This window comes from Leptinotarsa decemlineata, unplaced genomic scaffold (genome assembly GCF_025532065.1).
Source record: "Leptinotarsa decemlineata unplaced genomic scaffold, Ldec_3_MD MMD2_tig00000008_RagTag_RagTag, whole genome shotgun sequence".
In the NCBI taxonomy this organism is placed as follows: Eukaryota; Metazoa; Arthropoda; class Insecta; order Coleoptera; family Chrysomelidae; genus Leptinotarsa; species Leptinotarsa decemlineata.
In genome coordinates, this window is record NW_027412537.1 from 883,391 (window position 1) to 910,809 (window position 27,419).

General features: G+C 35.0%; 2 protein-coding genes across 2 annotated transcripts in view; one reads left to right on the plus strand and one right to left on the minus strand.

The window, feature by feature from the left end:
• Positions 1 to 17,561, minus strand: part of LOC111507688 (cdc42 homolog) — a 106,277-nt gene extending 88,716 nt beyond the window's left edge. The window contains exon 1 of the mRNA XM_023163039.2: positions 17,166 to 17,561. Within this exon, the coding sequence (XP_023018807.1) occupies positions 17,166 to 17,412 (247 nt within the window). The 5' untranslated portion in view covers positions 17,413 to 17,561. The remainder of the gene's footprint in view (positions 1 to 17,165) is intronic.
• Positions 17,562 to 21,244: 3,683 nt separating this feature from the next.
• Positions 21,245 to 26,659, plus strand: LOC141480761 (uncharacterized). The gene is made up of 2 exons (XM_074171165.1): positions 21,245 to 24,661; positions 26,198 to 26,659. Exons 1-2 carry the CDS (start codon positions 21,245 to 21,247, stop codon positions 26,657 to 26,659), a joined length of 3,879 nt encoding a protein of 1,292 aa, XP_074027266.1.
• The last annotated feature ends 760 nt before the right edge of the window (positions 26,660 to 27,419 follow it).

The window sequence follows — 27,419 nt, forward strand, 5'->3', positions numbered from 1 at the left end:
GATCCTGCTCCACGACAACGCCCGTCTGCACGTTTCACAAATCACCGTCCGAAAATGAAACAAATTGAGCGTGGAAGTTCTCCCTCATCCACCATACTCCCGGATCTGTCGCCAACCTACCATCTTTTCAAGCACTTCGATAACTTTTTCACCGGTTAGAACTTTTTCCAATCAGAACCAAGCAAAAACGCTCTTCGTCGACTTCATCGAATCCCAAGTAAACAATTTGTATGCTGACACAATTAATGGACTTGGATTATGTTGGCATAGGTGCTCTATTTCGATTGAATTGAATAAATATTCACCAATATATTACAGTTTGAAGTAGACTCATTAAAACGGACAAAACTTTTAATACTAGCTAATTAATATATAAATGCTTTCAGCGAAATGAATGATCATTGTTTTTTTCCTATTTCCAGGTAGAATGTTTATTTATTATATCAGAAACACCTATGATCTCATAACAAGATTGTATTAAACAACCAAATATCATTTTTAAAGCAATAAAAAACAATAAAATAATGTATTTAAATAACCATTTATTGTGAAATGTCTATCAAACAGTTTACTAAACCGCGAATAGTGAAGTCTCGACACGTTTGACGAAGTTATTGCATATTCTGCTGGTAATTATGCATCTTTAAAATATGTTTTTTATGTTAACCATCTATCGCTCCCCTGCGAACGACCCTCAGAAGTCGAAATTTGAGAGAAATAAGGACTAACGAGGTCTTACCTTTTAACGTGTGATTCTTAACACGGGTTGGACGATAGCAAGTGAAAATCGAGCGTTCAGCCTGGGGCTTGAACCATCGACTCACACATCGGCCAATTGACTGAGTGAACCAAGCACCCACGTCGAACCGCCCGGTTACCAACCGATTATGGTGAATAATATTTCACAACATATGATGAAATTGTGAAAACGTTTTTTTTAATGTAAAAAATCCGTTTACGGATTTTTCAATGAACTCCTGAAATTATTTTATGAAAGAAATCATCTAAGTTCTTAATTGCAGTGAGAAACGTTAAAATGAAAGTGACTTCGTTTAAATTGAAAAGAGATTATTTTTAGGGGGGATTGCTTTTTGGGAAAAAACCTTTTTTGGTGTTCTATTTCCCAATTTATATACAAAAAATGTGGAAAACTTTCAGATTAAAAAATTAACTGTCTTCAATTAATATTCAGAATTCTAAATAACTACTTTCAAACACATGAGTATTGAAAATTATACGTAAATAACTTTTTCCTATTTGTACACCAAACATTCGATATGGAATTAAAACAGGTATCATTCGCGGTAACGCTACACAACGTAATTTATGAAAGGAATATGAGATGACATTTCATTTCAGTGACGAATGCTTGGACTCGTGTTTACGATGATTTTTGTTGTAATTTTTCATATTGTGAAAGTAGTTGTTACTAATGCGCTCTTACTTCAAGTATGTATCTGAAAGAATCTTCTGAACATGAGTCTCACATCTTTGTGGAGAGTCTATCAGTCTATTAGTATTTGCAAGAAAGTTAGGTCTATATTGTCTCTCAAAATATTTTGTTTGCGTATGGATTTTGCGAGATATTTCAGCAGAGCTTCGGTCTCCCGTTGTTCAAAACATAGCGAAATACGTATCGCATATTTGTATACAGCTTGTCAAATCTAGGAAGCGACTTCAGAGTCTCGGCTTAGGACTTAGGACCTCCTCTGAGATGCGCGTGGTAGAAAACCCTTTACGACGATCGGAGTTCAGTCTTAACGACAATCTTGTCTGTGCTCTAAGAAAATGGCATTCGAATCGAAATTGAAAAAAAAGTTTTGTGTGGCCCAACGAGAGAGGTGATTGCTAATGAACTTTTTTTCATGCAACGAGAAGCTGATACGGGCACAACCACATATCTGAAAAAAAGTTCAAGAGCTTTGTGCCAAAGCGACGGTTGTTAGTTTGGGTAGCATTAAAACAATTGCTCCTGAAATGAAACAATTGAAAATGGTGAGGCATCTTCTTTTTTAACGCCTAATAAAAAATACGTAGAAAATCATCAAAAGCAGATTTTGATAATTTCGACAAGGGCCTTCTTCGTCGATATATAATCAATTATTACATTACTGAGAAAAAAATCCCACCTTAGGCCGCATACATGAAAAATTCATTGACAAAACTGGTTACAAGAAATCTTATGAGTCTCTGAGGAAAGTAATGAAAGAAATAGGGTTCAGATGAAGGAAAATGAAAACAAAAATAGAAAATTGCTCATGAAAAAGCCGAAGATTCAGCAGTTGCGAAGAAATGTTCTCAGGGACATGAAGAAACACCTTGAATAAAGTCGAACAATAATTTATGTGGATGACATATTTATCCCTGCTTCACATACCCATGAGAAGAGTTGGAATGATGATTTGAATGGATTGTTGCTTGCACCAGTTTCAAAAGGGCAGAGACAATTGTGAATGTAGGAGGAGAAAATGGATTTGTGAAAAACTATCTAGAATTCAAATCCAACACGAAATCGGGCGACTGTCATAGCGAAATGAATTACGACAATTACAAAAAAGTGATTACAAGAAATGTTAATTCCCCATCTTCCAGAAAAAAGCGTTTTGGTTATAGACAATGCCCCATACTACGATGTTCAATATGAAAAGTGCTCAAACATGTCCTCAAGGAAAGATGAGAGAGATAATGGTTAACACGGCGGAACATTCATTTCACGAATGATTTGCTGAAAATTCATCTCTATTCCATTACTAAAATCCACAAACCATGATTCAAGTTGTATGAAATTGATAGGATTATGGAAAATCACGAACATACTGTACTCCGGTTGCCTTCTTATCATCCATATTTGAACCCAATAGAATTAGTATGGGCGTCACCGAAACAATATGTGACTAATAAAAATGTGAAATTCAATTGCAACCCGTTGAAAGTTTATGTGATGAATTATCCACTTCGTTTTCTCGAGAGCAGTGGAAAAAACGTTGCGAACACGTTACAAGTCACTTCCTAGATTTGACAAGCGGTACCTAAACTGTGTTAATCAGTTTTGATATAGATGTATCGGCCAATTCTATTCGATACTGAAACTTAAAAAAAAGCAATGTTAATTATAATCATACAAATACATTTTTTTTCTCTGTTATACCGAGTGGTAACGAAATCATCGTACACGGCGACGTTCAGTTGTTTTTCAAATTCGGAACGAACGTGTATTTTAAAGAAAAATCGCACAGGCACCGCTCTGAGAGCGCCTTAAGGATTTTCCTGCAGTGCTTGTTTTTTGTCCTTGAAAAAAACTAACCAAGTCAAGAAAAACCTGTATATTTTTTAGACTAATGATATAGATAGAACATAAAATTGTCTTTCCAAAGATGTAACACAAGTGACAATTTCTTTTAAAAGTAGTGTCGTAGGAACCATTTTCTACTAATTCATTCTGGCGACAGCGTAATCTTTAAAAATATTGTCAAACAACTTGAAGTTGTGAAGAACAAAAGACGATGTTTGCTGAGTTCTCAAATAAAAATTGAGAATTAGTTTGTGTAATTTATAATAAGATACGGATATCGACAATAAAAAATACTTTCACCTGCTTTGGTAGACTATCTTCAACACGGTTAGGTAATAAACCAGTTTTTCCAGCTACAAAAGACGTGGTGAACGTCGAATTCTTATCACGACAGTACTCAACCTTTCAGAAAATAATAATACACTTGTTAATACATGCGACATAATATAATTGCGTCTATATAGAGATCAATAAGGTTACAAGTTTGTAACTTCTATCTAAGGAAATGGACTTGCTATACAAGGTCAACAAAGCAGCCTCAAGTCTGACCTCTTGGCTCAGGTGAACAAGCTGGAGCTCGTGAAGTTCTTTATATCAGGTCTGACAGCTATGGTCAGGGTCGGGTTCGCATTTGAAAGGATTCCGTTAATAATTTGGGTATTGCAATTTTACAAGTAAGCGAATAAAACAAATGTCTCAAGTTGTTTCACTTTCCGAAACCCTACTATACCAGGTGAATGAAATTTATATTATTCCATAAGGTTCTCAACAGTAATAATTACACAGAGAAGATTATTGCGTGTCGAGAGTGTCAAAAAGTGTTTTCAATAGAGGTGTTTCTTGGCAGACCCAACTATGGACTTTTATTATTTTTTTACACTTTCTGGGATATATTCAATGAATTCAAGAAATACAATCAAATTTTTGTACAATGTGGAAGAAAAATTGAATTTTTGAAAATTCAGAAAGTGACCATGTTAAAAAATCTTCTTACTGGACAACAATTCTACCGAGAATTAAACTAATTGATACAAAAATAGAAATTATTTTCAAAGATTTGTAGATCTGTAGAGAAGTTTCTTTCTGGTGAAACATGGAAGAAAAAGTTCCATGTGTAACAACTACTTTCAATTACACGGAAATCTCTTTTTTCCATTTAGTTGTGATTACGATATCTGTTCTAGTTTCAAACGTCAGGAAGAAATTCCAAAATATATATATATATATATATATATATATATATATATATATATATATATATATATATATATATTTTATATAAATAAAAACTGTTGGATAGTGGGGTATTGCAGCAAGTAAATGAATACTCTTTTAAGTTAGTCCAAGCTTTCGGAAAATTTTATTTCCATCATCAGGGAAACTCCAATAATATAAATTTTACAGTGAATTCAAAAATATTACATGCTCAAGACTTACATCTTATGTGAGGATGGTTACATTGATGTTGAAGAAGAAATGATGAGACATTGGACTGGGTTTCAAAAGTGACTGTAGATTACACCCAGAAAGATGCTCCTTAGCAGACCATGTGAATAAGTTTGACCACCATATGGATTATAACTCAATGAAAATGTTAACCACTGAAGCAAGCTCAGTTAAGAGGTCCTTTCTAGAAATGTCCTACATATTTTAAAATAATAATTGTATGAACAAAAGAGCAGACATTAATCACTTAAGTGAAATATATTCCTACTCATTGACTCTAGACAAGAGCTTTTACAAGAATAATATCAATTTGAACAACTCCATTGTATAACAGATCTCAATTTTAATCTAATCATAAAATTTTAAACCAAACACTAGGAGTACCAAGTGTACTCCACTAGGAGTACACTTGGTACTCCTAGTGGAAAAAATTTAAGCCTTCTTTCACTTGTCAGTAGTCACTGTGTCATATTTCAAAATTCTAGCCTTGGTCTCGTTCATTTTAATCCTGCACACACGAGGTCAGTAACGGTCTAACAGAAAAATATATTTTCAATATATTAATCATTCAGAATTGTTTATCAAGTTTCATCTTCACCAATCTCTCATCATTTCTTCTTCAACATCAATGTAACCATCCTCACATAAGATGTAAGTCTTGAGCTAATATTTTTAAATTCACTGTAAAATTTATATTATTATAGTTTCCCTGATGATGGAAATAAAATTTTCCGAAAGCTTGGACTAACTTAAAAGAGAACTCATTTACTTGCTGCAATACCCCACTATCCAACAGTTTTTATTCTTAACTAGTCAGCAACGACTACCCTTTCTCTCTCTCTCTCTCTCTCTCTCTCTATATATATATATATATATATATATATATATATATATATATATATATATATATATATATTACTCATATATATATATATATATATATATATATATATATATATATATATATATATATATATATATATCCTTCTTGTGACAGATGTCACAAGAAGGGTCTGAAGCTTTATACCTTCTATTTATTATATGCGAGCGCTTTCGATAGCTGGTTGTGCTATCATCTACTTGGCTCTACTCAAACTGTTTCTGATGGATGGATCACCCAAAAAGGATAAGTTGAGTGATCCGCAATGTCACCAGATTTGAATCATTTAGATTTTTTTGAGGGGTCACTTAAAAAAATCTATTAAACTCAACCAGCATCTCTAGATTACTCACATCTCCAGATGACTCAAAATGCTTCAGAACCTCTGAGAGAGCTTTGTTTGAACAAAATCTTCAACACTATAGGAAAGCAGAAGGCTAACATCAAAAAATTCTTAAGGCGCTCTAAGAGCGGTGCCTGTACCTGTTAACTTGTTTTCAATATCTACCTAATCAAATTCTAAACAGTGGAAATCGTTGGAAAAAGAAATCGATGACCTTTCAAATGAGGTACCTATCGCTTGACCCCTGACCCCATTCAATATGTAAGAGTTGGATTCCACCCTACCGGAAGGTAATGAGAATGATAAGATAAATAAAATGAAAATCGTCGGGTACGAGCGGTTTTTTTCTATTGATAAGAAACTAGCCTTGCTTTGTTTTCACTGGCCCACCCTGTGAGTATATGTAATGCAAAGTCACAAAATAGTTTCGTTTAAAATGCGGTTTCAATGTATCAGGAGGTTTAATTTGAAAATCTGTCTGAGTAAAAGAGGTAACATTTATATGAACCGTTGCTTTCGAAAACATCGGTCACAAGAATAGGGGCCAAGGTAGTCATTTTCATATACGGAACAAAGCGTTCGAACGACAAAGTAAAAAACAAAAACGAATAAACAACTGTGTTGCTGTTTATAATTCTTGCATGGTTGTCGTGAATAAAATAAATATTTAGTTCCTGGTGCTTTCTTTATTACATTCTATCGCTTCCTGGCATTGCCATTACTTATTTTCAGCATTTCCGCTTTCGATTCTTGGTAAAGTCTTTATTGATATTCCAATTTGAAATATTTCATAACATCAATAAAATGAACATGTGTTTATCGAACAAAGAGTCAAAAGGAAAAGTTATGTTGAGTTTTTCATTCTTACTAGACATTTTTGAGGTTAGGAAAGAATTTGATTCTAAATATTTATTTATTTACTGTCAACGCATACACCACTGAATATTTATACCGCTGTGGCAGACGAAACGTTCCTTTTTTGAATATCCATAACTTTTTTGATATATCAATTAACGAATTATTATAGAGAAGGAAATGCGAGGATGTCAAAGGGACCAAAGTATTAGATTTACAAAACAGTAGAGATGAAAAGAACTCTTCTCCACAAGCTACTTCCTATGCATCAGAAATTACAAATCTATCACCAGCGTCCTAGCTGGGTTCAGACTGCATTTATACAGCCCAATATAAAAAGAAGCGGAACTTCTGTGTGCAATCCTCAGAGCGAAGTTGACTATTAGAAATATGTATCTAACACATAGGGACACCTTCATACAGAAACCTAAAAATCTGACAAGATTTAGTGAAAGCTTTGGGACCAATTAGTCTAACATTTTAGTCGTTTGCATAAAAGCTATATGATAGATGTATTGATACCTCTGTCGATTCCATAATGGCGTCTTTATAAGGGAAGATGTCAAGGCTTTTTACTCCGCATATTCTCCCTGAATCAGTTGTGGAACTATCAAAATCATTGGTGTGGAAATTATTCATCAAGACACCTAAAGAATATTGAGAAAATATAAATGAAGGCATCGTTAAAGACAATAACTGAAAAAGCTAGGATCAGCCTCAAAATAAAGATCTACTCTTTGGAAACTCCATTTAGAGAACACCTGAATAAAACAGGTATGTATAACGGTTTCCTTACCTGCAAACAATACAAAGGAAAAAAAAGACATACTCTTATGTCTTATGCGAATATGAGAAACAAAATTACAAACGGCAAGCAGTTTCTGCCCAAGCAAACAGTTCCTAGTAACAAAAAACACCATGTACATAAATATGTGAATATTTATATTGCACTGAACTGCATTTTTCATATTTTACAGTTGTTTTAGAAATTTGGAAAACAACAAATGATTTATGTTATCTACGTCGCCTTCAGATAAGTTGTAATAAGGTTTACTTATCTAATTTGTGGCACAATACCTCAATTAAGTGTTCTCTTTGAAACACCACTCATCTAGAATCTAGAAACATAATAATATAATGGGCAAAAATTGTGATTAGAAAAAATATCAATATATCCTGTCCATCTAGGCAACAAAGTGATCCAAAACATTATCATGCATAGTGCATGTGATATCCCAGACAAGGCTGCTTGTACAGATACGGTATTTAAACTTTATAAAATACCGTATGTGTACACACCACAGACGTTAAAACGAAACTCACTACTCTGACCTGTAGCGATATACCTGAATGAATTCCGCCAGCCGAATGCAGTTAAATCTGATTGGCCAGTGTAAAGAGACTTGTTTACTTCAGCCAATAGATGCAAATATGCGTGGTGATCATGCTTTGATCATGCATCTATTATTGTTTGGGTTATTTTGTTTGTTGGATGGACAGAGTTTACGACTTGTTTCAGTAACTACTGTACACTCAAATGTCTTTGTGTTCAGATGACAGCAAAAAAGTTAATGACTGGAACGGTGCAAAGATTATATTTATAACCGATTGATGTCATAGACCAGCTTTAAAATTCAATACAGGTGTGAATCCTCACAGGATGTTGTAAATGAGATATCTACCACTGATAAAAATACTACTACCCAACTCCTACTCTTTTCCTCTAGCCGTCACATAGTTTTCTCGCAGTTTTAATATCATTAACAATAAAATTGAACAGTTAACCTCTTGACATCCGACCCAAGAAGTGCTAATTTCGAATTATATCAAGTGCGCAGCTCCTATTAATACCTATTAAAATATATTATCGTACTGGCGTCCTTATACGGATAAATTAGTAGTTAATTGAGTTCTTTTAATGTCAGTAGCACGGTAAGCTACTGAACTACGGAATAATTGCTCATAATGTGTTTATCACAGAATATCAACAATTATTTCATCAATACAAAGTGGCGTCAATATTTTGTAAGATACTGTTTTACAATCGAATCATCAAAAAACTGAATTGACTTATTTATTGTTTTGGATGATCACAAAGATAACAACGTTTGGTGCTCTTTACTTCGAAAGACTGGGGGTTGAAAGAGACGCTCGTCGATTAGCAAACAAAATTCCATCACTTTGTAAAAGGTTCATTACTCATGAATACATTTTTTTTTTTTTGTGAATAACCTTTCCCTGTGTGTGTAGTTCAAAATATAATTTCATTACTGAGGTTGATCAAGTTTGCCGCTGCAAATCAGTTGACTAGTAAGATCTTCAAGATAAAGGAAATAGGTTTGTCATTGTCATACCCTCGAGATGTCTGTGGACACACTTTTCGAACAGAAAGCAATTCTCTACCATGCAAATTTGTCTGAGCTGAATGACCCATTCAAAATAGTCTATCGATTTTGGTACCGGAACGATTGAAAACAATGAGAACACATTAAAATAATATGATTTTTTGTAGAAATGGAAGTAAGGTAGAGGACTTTATACACCATTATAGACTCGTGAAGAGGATGGAACTTGTTATACGTTCTTCTTAAGCAAAGAAGTATACGATATTGAGAAAAATGTTATTAGAAGCCTAGCCAATATCAATGTATATTAGAAATTAAATGTAGAAATTGTCTTCGAGACTTCAAACAGTTGATTAGTCATAGCTTATTGTCATTCCATATAAACCAAGATGCAGAAAACTGAAAATAAAAGTAGCTTTCGAAACTGTGCTTTATACTTTAATCAAAAGTTGGTAACCCCACAGACAAAACGTAACCTGAAAAATTTGTGATTTCACTAAGTTACGAGCTAATTTAACTCAAATTATTTTGTTGGATTCCTTGTACGTCATAGGTTCCAATTTTACTTTCGAACAAACAGTATGCCTATTTCAATGGCTCGACAACTAATTAGTCGGTTAGTCAACATCACCCACAGAACAAACTTTCTTGTTGAATAATTTGCACTTCACTCAAAAGTATATTTTCAGAGCGAAATGTCATTCACTACTAGCGCTGTAGAATCCACAATGTCCAAAAATTCCAAAATAACGGAATGAAAGAAAGTGTTCAGATTTCTGATGCGAGTTTTAAAGAAGCTGCCAATCAGTTTATTGTGCCAATTATTATCCAATTTAACACCCCCAATACTTCATGACGAAAGAAGAGTTGAATAAAGTATTGATCCTTGAGAAACACCTATGGTGGTGTTGAAGAATCCATTGATGGAGATCCATCAATAGCCCCTTGTAAGAAACAATATTTGAAAGAGCTGGGAAGCAAGCACTGAACAAAAACCAACGAGCCAGTCATAGAACTGAAGTTGAATCAACATATAAATATCTTGAAAATATCGAGGGTAACAGCTAGAGTAGGTATCTCTGTTTTTTGCATTATGTCAAAGATGAGTATACCATTAAGTTTTTGCGGTTTTATAATCTCCTCAGTAATTTTCATACATTTTACTCATGTGATTTTACCATATGTATCGTGGAACTCATTTATTTCGTTTTAGAAAATACATATCCAAAATATTTTTCACCTTCCAGAATCTTTTCTAGTGTATATTCATTCAGATTTGTAATAACTTTTGAACTCCCAGATTGTGTTTCAAAGGCCAAAAATTAACGGTACTTACAATCTTGTATAATATTCTCGAGAGTTTCGAATTTAGATATTTGATTGTATGGGTCAATTTAGGTTGCTTACAATATACTCAGTGTCATTAGTTCGGACTTCCATTCTCTGATATTGTATAAAATGATTTGAAATCCCTGAAAGAACTAAAAAAAGAACATAAAAATTAAAGAAGATGAAAAAAAAAATAATAGCGGAGAAAAAACAATTATATCAAGCAAAAAACCTGAAATGAAATAATAGTGAAATAAAATACAAGTAAAAATCGAACAAATTGAACAATAAATAAGTAAAATAAAATTAAAAAGTTAAGAGATTCCAAGTCAAGTTAATTCACAACGTTTCGATTATTAGTATCCACATTCGTTTTCGGGTGATCACCCTATTGTGGATACTAACAATCGGGGGATCACCATGTCAAAGCCATTTGCCGGGTTTTTTGGCCGTGGTATTCATGCCAGATGTTTCATCTACTACTGCAGTAGATATCAATGGTGATGAACTAACGGTCTCGAGTTGTTCTCAACGCAGAAACTACAATGTTAGAATTTGTCCCTGGTTTTATATAATTATTGGTGGGCGTTTCTCTTAATTGGATTAAATTGTATAATTAAGGCCAGGTAGCCATATTCTACCAATGTTCATTGCCTCGTCCTCTGTATTGAAATTGTCCCTGTGTTTCTGAATTTCTATTGCCTCTATATATATATATATATATATATATATATATATATATATATATATATATATATATATATATATATATATATATATATATATATATATATTCTTGGATAGTAATTTAGTAATTTTGGGTTTCATCGAGTATTTGTGTGTCTTCAAATAATATAATATGGGTGTCTTTTTTTGAGATCATATTCTGCTACAACATATTTGTGGGTTTATCCGAGCAGACGACCTCCTTTTCGTGGTTTCAATGTAGACCCACTCGCAGCTACCAGGGATCCGGTATACCCCGGGTGTTTCTGGAGGCTCTCTTGGTTCCTTAGCTGACCTCAGACTTTCTTAGATAGTTTTCGTTAGCCTAAATATTGGTTTGGCATCGTGTTTCTCTTGAACCTCCCAATCTGGTCTATAACATTTTTATCATAGATAAATAGATAGTTCATTCAACCACGTTATGTAAAAATAATTACATTTGTAGCAAGTCAAAACAATAATGTTTGAGCTATACAAGCATATGAACAACCAACAAACATTTCGAATAGATTACAAGTGAATTAAAAAATAACACAATCATCACCAGTGGTGACGCATATGTATATGAGAGATACAAACATGATGTAAAGAATATGGTTATTAAAATTTAAAAAATAATATGGTAATTGAAGGCCACAATTAAAGTTATTCAGATTCAAACATGTGAGTTGGTGTGGCCAGGTACTCGTTGACACTATAAAAACAATGTGTAAAAAGTTTTTGGTAAACCTCTTGAAACTACATATACGTAGATCTAAAAGTGCGTGGCAATATATTATAAATATTAACATTGAGTGTATTGATCATTGATCATAGGGGAGGAAAGATTTTCCCTTATCGGGCCTGGTTGGGGTTACTTTGGCGTTCCCTCTCCTAATGCTCTGATCGAATTCTACTTTGCTGTACCCGTTCCCTTCGAAGGTATATTTTAGGTTTCAGTTCCTCAAGGAGACTCTCAGGTTCCCAAATGCGTCAGGCCCTCTCAACCAACGTTTTAATTACCCCTCTCTTTTGACGTGGTTACAATTTTTTTTTCGGATACGTATAGGTGTGTATTGGTTTCCTGTACACTTTATAGCCCAATGTCCCGTCTTCAAACCTGTTCACGGAAACATCCAAGAAGATTATAGTCCCTTGGGTTTCTCGTTCCATTGTGAATTGGATTTTTGGGTTGAAAGAGTTTAGATATAATGGAAAATCGTTTAGTGTCTCTTCACCATCTTGCTATACCATGAACGTATCACCAACATAACGCAGCCAACAATATGATTTCACGCAGTAGTAGACGAAACGGCGGTCATAAAAACCTGTAGACTACGGCCAAAAAAACCCGGAAAATAGCCTTGGCATACTTATTCAGCTACTTGATTGTCTAAGTGGAAATCCACAGTGCAATCACTAACCGTACTTCCATGAAAAATCGACCACCAATGCGCAACAACATGTAAATGATCCAATCAGGTGATTTATTTTCAAAGGAGTTCACCGAATAGGTGCCTGATAAATCATTCATATGCATATCTTATCAAAAAATCATTATTATATCTTCATCAAATTATTTCCCACGTCAAATGAGTAATTTCTCAAAAAATTTGAATTCAAACGGCGAATGTCGAACGAAAGGTATGCATGCTAATGAAGACTTCGGACCTTCACCTAGGAACTTGCAGGTAAATGCACTTTTGAGTGAAATTAATTTATGAATAGCTTGTCAAAGCCCTTTCAGGAATGTTCATGCACAGTTCTGGCCAATAAAATGTACAGGTAAATGCCAAAAAGGCCATGAATAAATTTCGGTGTTGTGTTCGATATGGTTTCTTGATTAAAAATTCCCAAAGGCAATTTACGAATTAGCAATTTCATGTTTTTTAATGAAAAAAATTGTATATAGAAAATGAATGAATGAATTTATGAAAACCTATTACATAATTTGGAAAACTTCAAGAAATAAATTATGAATTTGGGAAATAATAATTGATTCTACATGAAAATAAGACAAGCTAGATTAAAGCAAGATAACAACGGTCGAATATAGCACAAAAAGGTGAACAGATGTACTGTCACTTTTTTTATGCCAGGCGAGGCAAATGAAAAGACCAAGAAAAAGTAAGTGAAACCCTATGAAAAAAAAACAAACAAGAGATCATAAATGCGGTAGGCATTATGAAAATATATTGTGTTTTGAGCAATAATAAACTCTATAAAGAAAACGGATTAATTCTGGAATTTATTGGGAAAATGACTAGGAAAGAGAAATACAAACATTGAAGAATAAAATAAATACAAGGACTGTGACACAAAGACAAAAAACCATTACAAAAATTTTAAAATAGACATCGAAAAACAGTTCAACAGCTTGAATACTTGTAGACCATAATAGTTTGTACAAAATTTAATACCGTAGTCGAAAATTAAAGTTACAGGGGATGTTAAATTGTAAAATATTGGAAACAGTCTTATAGGATGAAAGGAACCCTGAGAAACGATGGTAGAGAAACATACAATGCAACAAACAGAAGAAACAAACTGATTGTACATTAGCAGGAATAATCATGTTATATAGTTTAAGAACTGATAAAATCAGAAATGCCAACATCAGATTCAGTTTCTGGCTTTCTACTTGAATCTTCTGAAGAAAGGAAGAAAGCAAAAAGTTATTTCCTCTAAAAAAATCCCCTTCCAGCTCAGATTCGGATTAACTATTCATTACATTTTTATAATCATTATACAAATATCAACATCACGAATGGCTTGTTTTGTGCTTTATTCCTAGTTCGCTCCGATATTCAGTATCAGTTTTGATATATACTGGGTACAACGATTGAAAGCGAGATAAAAATGAAGATTCTTCTTTAAGAGGTAAATACGTCGAAATGATAAAATAGTCATTTCCATATAGTTTTACACGATCCCGATTAAGCCCTCGAACTATATAATAGGGGAGCCCAAGCGGGGATTTCGGGATTTACTGAAGCGCGGCAGATTAATATACAGAGGGATACCTTGTACCCGGTTAAGTACCTCCACCAAATATGAGCCCCATATATAAGGCCGCCCGTGAAGGATGAAGGATCAGATTAGTAAAAAAAAATTGATCATCAGAAATTCTCGAGCGCATCAGATTAAGGTAGGGAGAGTTAATTACATGGTAAAAAGTGTATATTCCAGTAATCTGACAATTTGAGAGTGACGTAAACAAAGGGGAGGGCAGCAAAGTTGTAAAAAAACGTCATCTCGACATTCTCGAGCGTAGCTAATTTTTTTATTTTGAAGAAAATAATTCAATGATATCGAAAAATATATAATCTGAAGATTACCGCGAGCTGAAATAGCAAAAATTCGTCGAGAAAGTTTAATGCGTGCAGCTGTGTGATGCCTATATTTCCCTCTCCGCGTTTCTATTCCTTTTTCACTTTTTCTCCATCTATTACTCTCTTACTCCGTCCCCACAAGTTTCATTTCTTTTTTATTCATTAATTAATCAATTGATTATAAAAAATTAAATTTTTTTGAGCATTTCTAAATTATTTTTTTATAAATACAAGTATTCCACTTAATAAACATACACTAATTTATTTGCATGCTATTTCTTGAGCTTTTCAAATAATTAAGTTCAATGATCAAAAAAAAAATATTTTTTTGTCAGATTAGGCGAATCCCTCTAGATAATCGTCAGAGTATGAGACAGCACGTCTAAAACATAAAGATGAACCATAATATATCTTAATCTGAGGCGCTTGAGTATTTCAAAATGACGATTTTTTTTTGCACATTATATTAATGGCCGCGAGTTTGCGTCAGATCGAAATCATCAGATTATTGAATGGGAGCTTTTTTTTGGTGCACTTAACACCCCCTTAGAAAATCTGACGCGCTCGATTAAATTTTTTTTTTTTCATTTTTAACCCTTACATACAACCACCCACATCATGCAAACGATCAGATTAACATACCAACATTATTAAAAATACGTAGGACATTGATGGTATCAATATCTGACGCAGTCGAGTATGCCCATGCAACAGTTTTTTTACATATTTAATAATCTATAGCATCTTCCCCCACCGATGAAAAGGTATATATTATATAACATTTTTTTCTTCTTATTATCTAAGCTTTGCAACCTAATAGGTCTCTATGACGCTCGAATAAATCCTCATTTTGCATCCTGGGTTCCTCTGCTAATAGCTTTTCACGAGAAAACCAGTGACCAAAACAATGTGTCGCTTATACGACAAATTCTTCAGAGACAATCATATGGAATATTCGAAAGAACCTTGATTACTTTCAAATCATTTTGTATTTGTATTCTTCTCCTTCTATACCAGTTCTTGGTACTCAGTCATTCCTACTTTATAATATTGCCTCATATTCTGCATTATCTTTAGGATAAATATATTGTGATCAGTACTACTATGTTGCCATTATCTGAATTTGTTGTTGTAGATTATAAGAAACATGCAGTTAGACATTCCAGCCTGTCTGTTTATAAATAAATGAATAAATAAAGGCGTTTGTAACTGAGACTAACAAAAAACAATTGTGGAAAAAGAGAAGAATAGTAAGCAAGGCAACCGAATGCGGAGCTAAAGAAAGGTGGGGAACTCCCACACGAGTGCCAACACATCTTTTGCTAGTTTTTTGCTAGTTGGATGTTTGTCATGTTTTTCTGGACATAATTTGGAATGACTATGAACATGACATTATCATGACAATATAACAAACTATCTCTGCCCCTTCGTTACATTGCCTTCAGCGAAGGCCTCCGTTACACAACTCTATTTTGGGTAAGTGACCAGTGACAAGTCTCATGACCAGCTGTAGTAATGAATATTTCATTAAATAATTTTGACACTTCAAATAAAAATGACAGAAAAAAAACTACTCTTATTACCCATTTCCAGTTTTTTCTTTGATATATCTAAATATTACCAAAGTATTACCATATCCCGATAAGACGCAATTTGGTGTTAAAACATATGCAGTGAGTTATCTGAAAAGAACCTTTGTTATCTGTTGTAGGTATCCTATTTATAATAGATAAGTCTCAGAAAATGTTAAAAATGTTGAAGCCAATTGAATTTTACTGGCGTGAAACGGAAAAATGATTCTTACAATGTCTCCATATATTCAAAAATTTTATTTCAGTATCCATCTTCACTCATTCTTCAAGAAAGCACGCCAAACTGTATACATCAGTACGAACATTAGTGGCTATTACACTCGAGAATGGCTTAAGTACTTACATATTCTTCAATTATTATCGACGACTGTCTTTATACATCCTAATTATGCTTTCTATCAGGAATATTTCATTTCTATAGCAGGAATATTCCAGAAAGTGTAATGTTTTGAATCCTTTTGAATAGTTAAAATATAACAAAAAACCAATTTAAGGTACGTCACATCTACATCACATCATTTTCGAATACAACATCAATATCAGATAAAAACGAAAATTCCGGAAAATTCCTATGATCTCACCCTCTCAAATTTTTATCATTTATGTGTTCCCGGAAATGTTTCACGCGCTTTTGAAACCTCATGGACTTTGTTAATGATAGGTATTTAAGATTGAGATTCTTTGTCTTCAACTGTTAATTCTGTCAATATAATGGAAAAAAATGTTTCAGAAAAAACTTTTGAAATCTCATTATAACTGACGGATCAACAGATTGGTCAGAAAAAAGTGCGTTCGGCTGAATTGCCCTGAAATATTATCTCTTGGGAAAGGACAAACTCGTTTCTGCTATCAGCATCTCAGTTAGATGAGTTAAAAGATACCTTCAACTTGACAGTAGGTACATTCGAAAGTCAGCTTTTATTGTAGCGAAATTTACATATCTCCTCAAGATCGGCATTCAAAAGGTAGTTCAAATACCTCCGCAACGATGCACAAAGCACGAGAAAAAAGAGTTGAGGCAACAAGCCAATTTGTAACAGACTTACCGTTATAGTTATCATAAGCAGTCGGTTTATATTCACTAGGAAAACTGTCATTACTGTAGGAAACTGCCAAAGAAGTTTTTCCAACAGCTTGGTCCCCCACTATCACGCACTTGATCCTGTTTTTTTCCTTATCACATTTCAACTTTTTTTTGTTCGATTTGCTGGAGTTGAGCATAGTCACGTGATTATTTTGAGATAAAAGAGGTTTTTTCGTGTAGTGGCAGATTGGTGTGCATTGAGGTGTCATCGTGGTTTCGTTCGTTTTTTGTTTTCGAGTCGGTGTCACTACATCTGTTTTGTCACTACACGCAAAGCGAATAACGCATAGAATAGACGGGCAAAGTAATCCTAACACAGCGACTACACGACTGACTCATTTCATTTGCGATATGCAGTCGCTCGGGAGAGACCTGTAGAGAATCCACGAAAGATAAGAAAAGGTAAACAGTGGCGGAGCGTGGAGGTTAATGCGTCTGTAGGTGTAAGTCAAGGGCGTACATATGCGTTTTAACCACTCGCGTTACTTCTCAGAAAATGTTCAATCAAACTTATGTATTCTTGTTCTTTGATCGCGAATTTGAATTCAAAAGTTGGCGCTTCGAAGTACCTTTGAGAATACGGCCACTTGAATGTCAAAAATTTGATTAACTCAGGAACTCACTTTTTTCAATAAAAGTTTCATTTATACAAAACATTTTCTCAAAATTGTATCTATTCTAATAAACTACTTCATGATTGGTCATGAAACTAAATGACACTATCACAGGGGTTTTCTTCGTTGGTTTTGTTCGAAGTGTAAAAAATCAAACTAGAAATTAATGTGATGTTGTTAAAGTTATATGGTTAACGAAATGATATCAGAAGGCCCACTAAACACATAAAGACGTGGTACTTTATTAGCAAAAATATGTTATTGCAAAAATTGAAAATGTATCACAGAACAAAAATGTACAACAGCAACTAATCTAAATACAAATAAAATACTTTTTTCAACAAAGGAAATAATAATCTAATGTATTCATAAATGAAACTAATTCACTTTTGTCGGTATTGTTTTCTTCGTGGCTACTTTTTTCTCGATTTAATTTATCCAAAAACAAGCACTGTTCCCGAACAACAGAACTGCAACACTTTTCTCAACATGCGTTTCATCAACCAAGTTGACATTTGAAGATATGGAATAGACTAAATCTCAACTCTAAATCTGGTCTCCATTTATATCTAACAGGGTACAATTACACTTTCCAATATATATCAATGACTTCGGGTAGAAATTCACGGGATTTTTTTTGTGAAAGTTCCAGCTAATTCTACCAGAGCGATTCATATGAAGATGAACAATGGGCTGATTTGGAATGGGATCTTTTTCACTGTTCATAGGTCTCATATTTCCAGATTTTCGAAAGCATCCACAAATCTAGTGTCATGTAGCGATCTAAACAATTCCATTTATCTCAACAGTTTTCATTTAATCTATGGCCGTAGAGTGATTTTTTTTAAATGTGCAGCGTCTCTGTATCTCAAAATACAGGATGATGTGAAAAAGTTTGGTGATAAATATTTCGTATAAGTTAGCTTTTTGCTAACACCGTAGCTTACCGAGAAACCTACGGTGTTAGCGAAATGCGTCTATAAATAAAATATGTTGAGAAAACTGTACGAGAATGGATTGACAAAGAAGTGAGGCCGGAATGAAAAGAGATCTCCAAGTAAGGCACGCAGGAAAAGGGTTACTGGCTCCAATGGGATCTATGTGCATTCGAGATGATGGGAAAGCCCGGATGGAAGAACCTACAAATTACAGATAATCCTTCCATATATGTGTATCCCGAATATCCTTGAACATTGCATGGCATTTCGGAGTAAAACTCTAACGAAAGTGCGTGAGAAGTACCTACTATTGGGTCAATTGCCGTCGAGACGTAGAACAGTGGTGTGAGCGCTGTGACCTGTGCTCTTCGAGAAAGGGTCCGAAGACAAGGCAAAGAGGAAGGTTGAAGCAATACCTTCGTTAACAAGCACCTTATGGTTGTGATGGACTATTTCTCCAAATTGCCTGAAGTGGTATCCTTACCCAACCAAGAGGCAAAAACGGTGGCAGAAGCCGTATTGCAGAACATAATCTCCAGACACGGAGTACTCCAGGAACTACACTCGGATCAGGGCCGCAACTTCGAATCGGAATTATGGAAGGAAATGATGACACTCATGACACTACAGTGTTTTTCGCAGATTTGGAAAAAAACACTCTGAAATTAAGAAAGCTGACGAGTATGCCTAGGCACAGATCATCATTTTCATATATGCGTCCCTGAACTGGGGAGGGGTAAGTATCAGCGATATGGAACTCGGTCGAAAAAAAATGGAAAAAATATAGAGAATATTAAAAAATGTACCAAGTACCTAATACAAATGGAGAGAACGTTTTATAAAGGAACCATCTTATTGAAGAATTTATAAACCGCTTTACAATAATTGGAGTGCTACTCACTTGATAATATCCATTCAGACATTGCAGAAAGGGGCAGACAACTCGTTATGTCTTCTATGAGAATGTTATTCATTGGATCACAGAATGTAATTAATTCAAAAGCACCCAAAGCTTAGTCCAGAGCAATATGATCCATCTAACAAGGGAAATTTACAAGCTGGTACCGGTAACAGGAAGTTGTGTGCCAATGAAATTGGAGCATTTGTTAGTGACATTCATTGAGATTCTTTTTCAATTTTTTTCCTATCATCCACCGTTTGTCCCCAAAATTCGTGCTTGATCAATATATCGATAATGCTTTTTTTGTTTTCTTTTTTCGAAAGTAAAAATTCTTAAACTTATGCGTTGAAGTTTGAAAATGTCCTTATGGGATGAAACTGCAGTAACTTTAGTTAGAAATAAAAGTGGTAGAAACATAAAAATATTCATTTCTGAGTTTTCATGATGATTTCCTACCACGTAGTACCGGCTACAATCAATTTATTAAAAATTCCTAATTATATTTGTGTCAAACCAAATTTGGACTTGAATTCGTCACCCTGGTATAAAATTTCAAAATTACTTGAACCTAAATTATTCTTTTATTTAAATAGTTCATGATAACTTTGATTTCCCCATCTATTGAGGAACAATAAATGTCGATAGAGAACAAACTTTGTAAATTGTCGTTTAGCCTTATTCTGGGACTTCCGCATTGGGGCATCATGGTGCTTTTTGACGTTCAACTTTCAATTTGCGCAGTGATGCCTGTTTACGGTTCACCTTATCATATTATTTTTTTGAGTTTAGTATTATTTTTGTTTCATTATCTTCCTAAATGCAAAGGTTGAGTGAGGAAATTTTCACTTTTATTTTTTGGGTATTATTTTTTTTTTTCCCTGTAACCACACGGGATTCTTTCACCGCGCAAATGCAGTTGGGGAAAACTCAGACATGCGCGGGGAGAAGCAGAAGGAATACGGCCATTTTTCGCTCCGCAAATTGGTACTCCGCTTAAAAAGTATTTTCCCGCATTTTGTGATTAGCTATATGATTGCTATATGTGTAAAATCGAAACTCTAGAGTGTTGTGCAGCAGAAGAATACACATTCGAAGCCTTGTGGACATCCTATCCGTCGACAGAACAACAGGTGAGTGGACCCAACTGTTCGTCGTCATTCTGCATTGATTGGGAGTGATCTCCCTGGTCCTTTAATTCTTATTATTCTTATAATTGAATGAACCAGCACCATAAAGATTTTACATGGCCACTTCGGCCGGATCCCAAAAAATTGTGTAGATTTCCTCACATCTAATAATTATATGTTCTTGAAAATAAATTCATTAATTTATCTGCCTTTCAAGGTCACCCAATAGGCAGGTATTCAGTGCCATTTATTTTCTTCTTATCAGTTTCCTAATTATTTTCAAGGTCATACGATACGCAGAGTTTTGCTTTTTCATTTGCTATCACCAGTGGCGTACAGATATTTTTTCGCTATCTTAAGTAATAAAATAAAATATGTCTTCAAACGCTAACAAACTGAAACAATATAAGGCGATTCGCCAAATTTATTACTATCAAATGCGTGAACTCAAAAAATTCGCCATGAATGCTTCAACAAGTGAGCAAGCAAAACTACAGTTTCAAATGGCATATTCGGCCTTTGATGAGGTGAAAAAACAGTTTTATATTCACCATTCGAGTACAATAAGCTTGGCTTGCATTATGGAAAACGAAGATACCGATGCCGAAGAAAACCTTCGCAAAGAATTTGAAAACGACGCTTCAGAAGTGTATGCTTCGTACCATACTGTATTCCAAACTGACCAAAAACCTGTTCTTTCCACACCACAACCGAGTAAGCCTTCTGCTAAGCTGAATCCACTCAAAATACCCAAATTTTCAGGAGATCTTAAACAATTCCGCCATTTTTATGAAATTTTTTCTTTAGTCGTTGACGGAGACGACGACCGCTCTGACGTCGAAAAATACTCGCATCTGATGGACGCCTTGGAGGGTCCTGCAAAGGCTGTTGTCCAAAGCAATTCCGCATCCGCACTGAACTATAAGGCTGCTCTTGACGCTCTAATCGAACGTTACGATCGACCACGCTTAATCGCATTCGCCCATTTACAGTCGCTAGATAACGCACCTATCGTTACTAATTCTAATAACTCGAAAGCTTTACGTTCTCTTGTAGATATTTTCACTGAAAATATTTCTGCTTTGGAAAAAATGAAATTACCTATAAAACAGAGTGATTTTTTACTATTCTATATGCTTTCCAAGCATTTAAATGATGATCTGTTAACTAAATTTGAAATTCAATACGGTAATCCAAACAAAGGAACCTTTCCACAATACGATGATTTGAAATCATTCATTGTAAATCACTGTCACGCATTAGAGACTGTAGAATTTTCTTCTTCTTTAAAATCACAAAAAACGTCTAATAGTCAATTACATTGCAAGCCTGAAAACAAAACCAAAGGTTCTAATTCATTTCAGTTGAAACCGCGTCAGGCAAACACGTTTTTTGTAAATGCAAAAAAAAGCACCACTTATTCATGTACATTCTGTAAATCAACTGATCACTTCATTTATAAATGTCCTCAGTTCCAAAATAAATCACCACCAGAACGTCTAAGCCTTGCCCATGCTAACAAATGGTGTTTAAACTGCCTCTCAGATCGTCATACCTCTGAGATGTGCCGTTCGCAATCTAACTGTCGATCCTGCTTTTCAAGACATCACACAATGATATGCATAAATACGTCACGTAATAATCAACCCACTAGTGTTACTAGTCCGCAAAATCCCAACAATTCCATTTACAATCCGCAGTTCAATTCTGCAACGAATAATTACCAATATTATCCGCAAAACTTGCACGCCACTGACAGTCTTTTCGCCACTAGTGCTCCATTAATCGGAGCAACGCCTCAATCCGCTCATGTCCCGCAAATAGACAGTCTTCCTCCGCAAACGAGTCCTTTCAATACGCAATTCAACAGTGGCTCCTTACCCCGAGCACACCCCACTTCAGATGTTAATTTTTCATCACCGCAAGCGCAAGCAAAACAAAATATTTCTTTACAAATGCAAAACCCGCAGCCGCCTACAAATTTCTGTGGAATCACTTCATCTCGTTCTGGTGTATTGCTTTCAACCGCTCTTCTTGAAATTCAGGATTCATTTGGTAATTTTCACAAAGTTCGAGCACTTATTGACAGTGGTTCCGAGACAAATTACATATCAGAAAAGTGTTTTAAAAAACTACATTTGGCGCGATTCGAATCGTCCTTGAAAATTCAAGGTTTGAATCAAATGGAGGAATATACTACAAAAGGTGGAGTTTCTTGCTCTATCAAACCGATTGGTACCTCCAACCCAATATTGAATATTGATGCTTACATTTTACCAAAAATATGCACAGATATGCCACCTCGCACTCTGAAACATACGCACCTTGACCATATAAAAAATCTGTTTCTTGCTGATCCTAAATTTTATGAACCCGGTCCAATAGATTTATTATTAGGTGCCGAAATTTTTGCTCTTATTTTACTTAACAATCATATTTCGGGCGAAAGGAATGAACCGATCGCAATAAATACAATTTTCGGTTACGTATTAATCGGAAAATATACGGAGTTGAACTCTTCATTTACTACCGCTACAACTTTATTTTGTTCTACGACACAAACAGATTTGTTCAACTTGAATAAGACTCTTTCGCACTTCTGGGAAATTGAGGAGATTCCTAGAGAAAAAATGATGTCTCCAGAAAATGAACTCTGCGAGAAAATATTTCGAGAAACACACTCACGTGACGCTACTGGTAGATATATTCTAGAGCTTCCATTCAAAAATATTAATGAACCGCTTTTTGACATCACAGAATGTCGCGCTCTTGCTACAAAACGTTTTTTGTCCCTTGAAAATAGGTTGTACGCAAATAAGGAATTACATCGCGAATATTCAAAAATAATTGTTGATTATTTAAAAGAAGGTTTTCTCAAACCTGTCCCTGACAACCTACTTCTCCAAAATGGTTTTATAATACCACATCACGCGGTAGTGAAACCAGGAAAGGTCCGCATAGTACTAGACGGCAGTTTCAAAATTAGAGGCAACCAACCGTCGTTAAATGATACGCTTTTGATTGGTCAAAAGCTTCAAAAGGATATTGGTCAAATTCTATTAAATTTTCGTCTTGGTAATATAACATTCACTTGTGATATTCACTCTATGTTCACTATGCTTAAAGTAGCTGAAAAGCATCAAACTTTTCAGAGAATTTTATGGAGAAATTCCAAATGCGAACCTATCCGCGAGTATATGTTTGAGAGAGTGATTTTTGGGTTGTCTTGCTCTCCATTTCTTGCGAATCGAACCATCCTTCAGTTAGCACAAGATGAACGCGACAACTACCCCTTGGGAGCTCGAATTTTAGAACATTCGACTTACGTTGATGATTGTTGTTCGAGTTTCAATTCATTTCAGGAAGCAAAGATAGCTCGCGATCAACTGATTGCAATACTGAAAAAGGGCGGCTTTGAACTAGGAAAATGGTCGAGTAATACTAAGAAATTACTTTTAGATATTCCAGAATCGCAACTTCAAACAAGTTTAGTTAACTTCGACACAGAATCGCATATCTTAAAAATCTTGGGTCTTCAGTGGTTTCCACAAGATGACATATTTTGTTTCACAGTCGATACCACAGAATGCAAATGCACCAAACGGAATATTTTAAGTCAAATTGCACGTCTGTATGATCCGTTAGGTTTTCTTAGTCCTGTCACTTTATTCGCGAAATCCTTTATGCAAATTTTACATACATTAGGTCTTCAATGGGATGATGAACCACCACTCGAAATTCGCGAAAGGTGGTCACAGTTAAAAGATGAGCTTTTACTACTCGAGAAGGTTCGAATTCCTCGCTTGATTGGAATCAAACAGAACTCGGAAGTGCAATTGCATGCATTCGGAGATGCCTCAATGAAGGCGTATGCCACGGTAATTTATTTTCGAATAACTGAAAATGAAAAATGTGATATATATTTTGTTATTGCTAAGTCTCGCCTTAGTCCTTTGAAAAATTTGTCAATTCCAAAACTTGAATTAACTGCTTGTGTTCTTCTAAGTGAATTAGTTTCCTACGTTTTGAAAACTTTTCACAATAAAATAGTGTTTTCTAGATTGTATGCGTGGACTGACTCTTCAATTGCTCTGCATTGGATTAAAGGACCTGCATATAAATGGAAAACATTTGTCGGAAATCGTGTTGCGCGCATTCAAGAATTATTATCACCAGAATCATGGCATCATATTGACTCGCAAAATAATCCTAGTGACAGTGCTTCAAGGGGACAATTACCTTCAGAGTTCTTAGAAAATAATTTATGGTTGAAAGGTCCGCCATGGCTTGCATTACCCTCTAACCAATGGCCAAAATCTAGATTCAAATTTGATAGTGCACCCCCTAAAGTGTTTTCTGAAGAAAGAAATACCTTTCTTGTAACTTCCGAACCAGAATTCGACCCTTTCGAAAAAATACTGACCCGCTTCTCTTCATTTTCGAAAGTACAAAGAATTATTGCTTACTATTTACGTTTTCTTTTCAACTCTAAAAAATCAAATCGCGATTTTCGCAGAACGTGTGTACTTACAAGTTGTGAATTACAACAATCTACTTTATTTTTAATAAGATATACTCAACAAAAATATTTTTCGGATCTGATAAATAATATGAAAAATAAAAGATCGATTCCAAAGGCCTATAAAAAATTAGGAGTATTTATTGATTCCCATAATATTATACGAGTCGGAGGTCGTCTCGAACACTCAGACCTAAACTATGATCAAAAACACCCCGTACTTTTACCAAAAGGTTGTCGGCTTACCATTTTGATTATAGAATACTTTCATAAAGTCTATTTACACCCCGGTGCGCAGACCGTACAATTTTTATTAATTCAACATTTTTGGATCTTGTCGCCAAAACGCGCTATATACAGCATCATTTCAAAATGCCTAAAATGCTGGCGTTTGAACCCAAAACCATATCAGCCTCCAATGGGTTCTCTACCCCGCTTACGCATTTCTCAACTTCGCAGTTTTTCAGTTGTTGCAATCGATCACTGTGGTCCTTTCACAACGAAAGCAATGAAGATTCGCTCTTCAAAAACGTTCAAATCGTACGTGGTCGTGTTTTGTTGTTTTGCTACTAAAGCATTACACTTAGAACTTTCGGGAGATTTGTCTAGTGAGACGTTTTTGTGTGCCTTCCGGCGTTTGATTTCACGAAGAGGTCCTGTAATAAAATGTTATTCTGACAACGGTACAGCTTTCGTTGGTGGTAACAAAATAATTCAAAACATGTTGAGAAATGCAGCAAATTCTCTCGCAATAGAATGGCATTTTCAACCTCCTTCTGCTCCACATTTTTCGGGATTGGTAGAAGCTGGAGTCAAGTCAGTAAAAACGCATTTGAAGCGAGTAATTGGTGAACAGATTTTAAATTACGAAGAATTTTACACAGTACTCGTTCAGATTGAGGGTTTGCTAAACAGCCGCCCTCTAACACCCATCAGTTCAGATGCCAATGATTTTTCCGTGTTAACACCGGGTCACTTTTTAACCCTGGAACCTATTTCTGCGTTACCTGATCCAGATTTGTCTCACTTGAAGTTGAATCAGCTTAGTCGATGGCAACTTTTACAACGACTCCATCAGGATTTTTGGTCACGATGGCATACAGAGTATTTACATACCTTGCAACAAAAGGCGAAATGGTTTGCTCCCACCTCGCCTCCTCCCAAACTTGGTACTTTAGTAATAATAAAGCAAGATAATGTTTCTCCTTCGAAATGGAATCTTGCCAGAATTACAGCTCTGCACCCAGGTGCAGATGATATTTGTCGCGTTGCTACGATCCGCACTGCAGATGGTAGTGAATTCAAAAGACCTCTGGTAAAGTTATGCCCTCTACCAGAAGTTGAAATTTCGCATTAAAAAAGGGTCAAATACCCGTTTTTGGGTGGCCGGAATGTTTACGGTTCACCTTATCATATTATTTTTTTGAGTTTAGTATTATTTTTGTTTCATTATCTTCCTAAATGCAAAGGTTGAGTGAGGAAATTTTCACTTTTATTTTTTGGGTATTATTTTTTTTTTTCCCTGTAACCACACGGGATTCTTTCACCGCGCAAATGCAGTTGGGGAAAACTCAGACATGCGCGGGGAGAAGCAGAAGGAATACGGCCATTTTTCGCTCCGCAAATTGGTACTCCGCTTAAAAAGTATTTTCCCGCATTTTGTGATTAGCTATATGATTGCTATATGTGTAAAATCGAAACTCTAGAGTGTTGTGCAGCAGAAGAATACACATTCGAAGCCTTGTGGACATCCTATCCGTCGACAGAACAACAGGTGAGTGGACCCAACTGTTCGTCGTCATTCTGCATTGATTGGGAGTGATCTCCCTGGTCCTTTAATTCTTATTATTCTTATAATTGAATGAACCAGCACCATAAAGATTTTACAATGCCAACGCTACGAATTTTACGTAAATCTACACACTTCAGGCTTTTCTCAAGAACCCACGACTTTCGGTGCCAGAATTCACGCTCATTGGTAATGAATTTATTCATTTCGTTTTAACAATAAAGCTTCACAAGAACATATAAAATATTTCAATAAATATACATTTCGGCCGTTTCACTATTGGCAATATTCATATTAGACATATGATATTAGGAAGAAAACGTGCAAC

Coding starts and splice junctions, on each gene's coding strand:
- LOC141480761 (XM_074171165.1), top strand. CDS start 21,245: ATGAATGCTTCAACAAGTGAGCAAGCAAAACTACAGTTTCAAATGGCA. Junction 24,662..26,197: donor CAATGAAGGCGTATGCCACG/GTAATTTATTTT, acceptor GTACTCGTTCAG/ATTGAGGGTTTGCTAAACAG.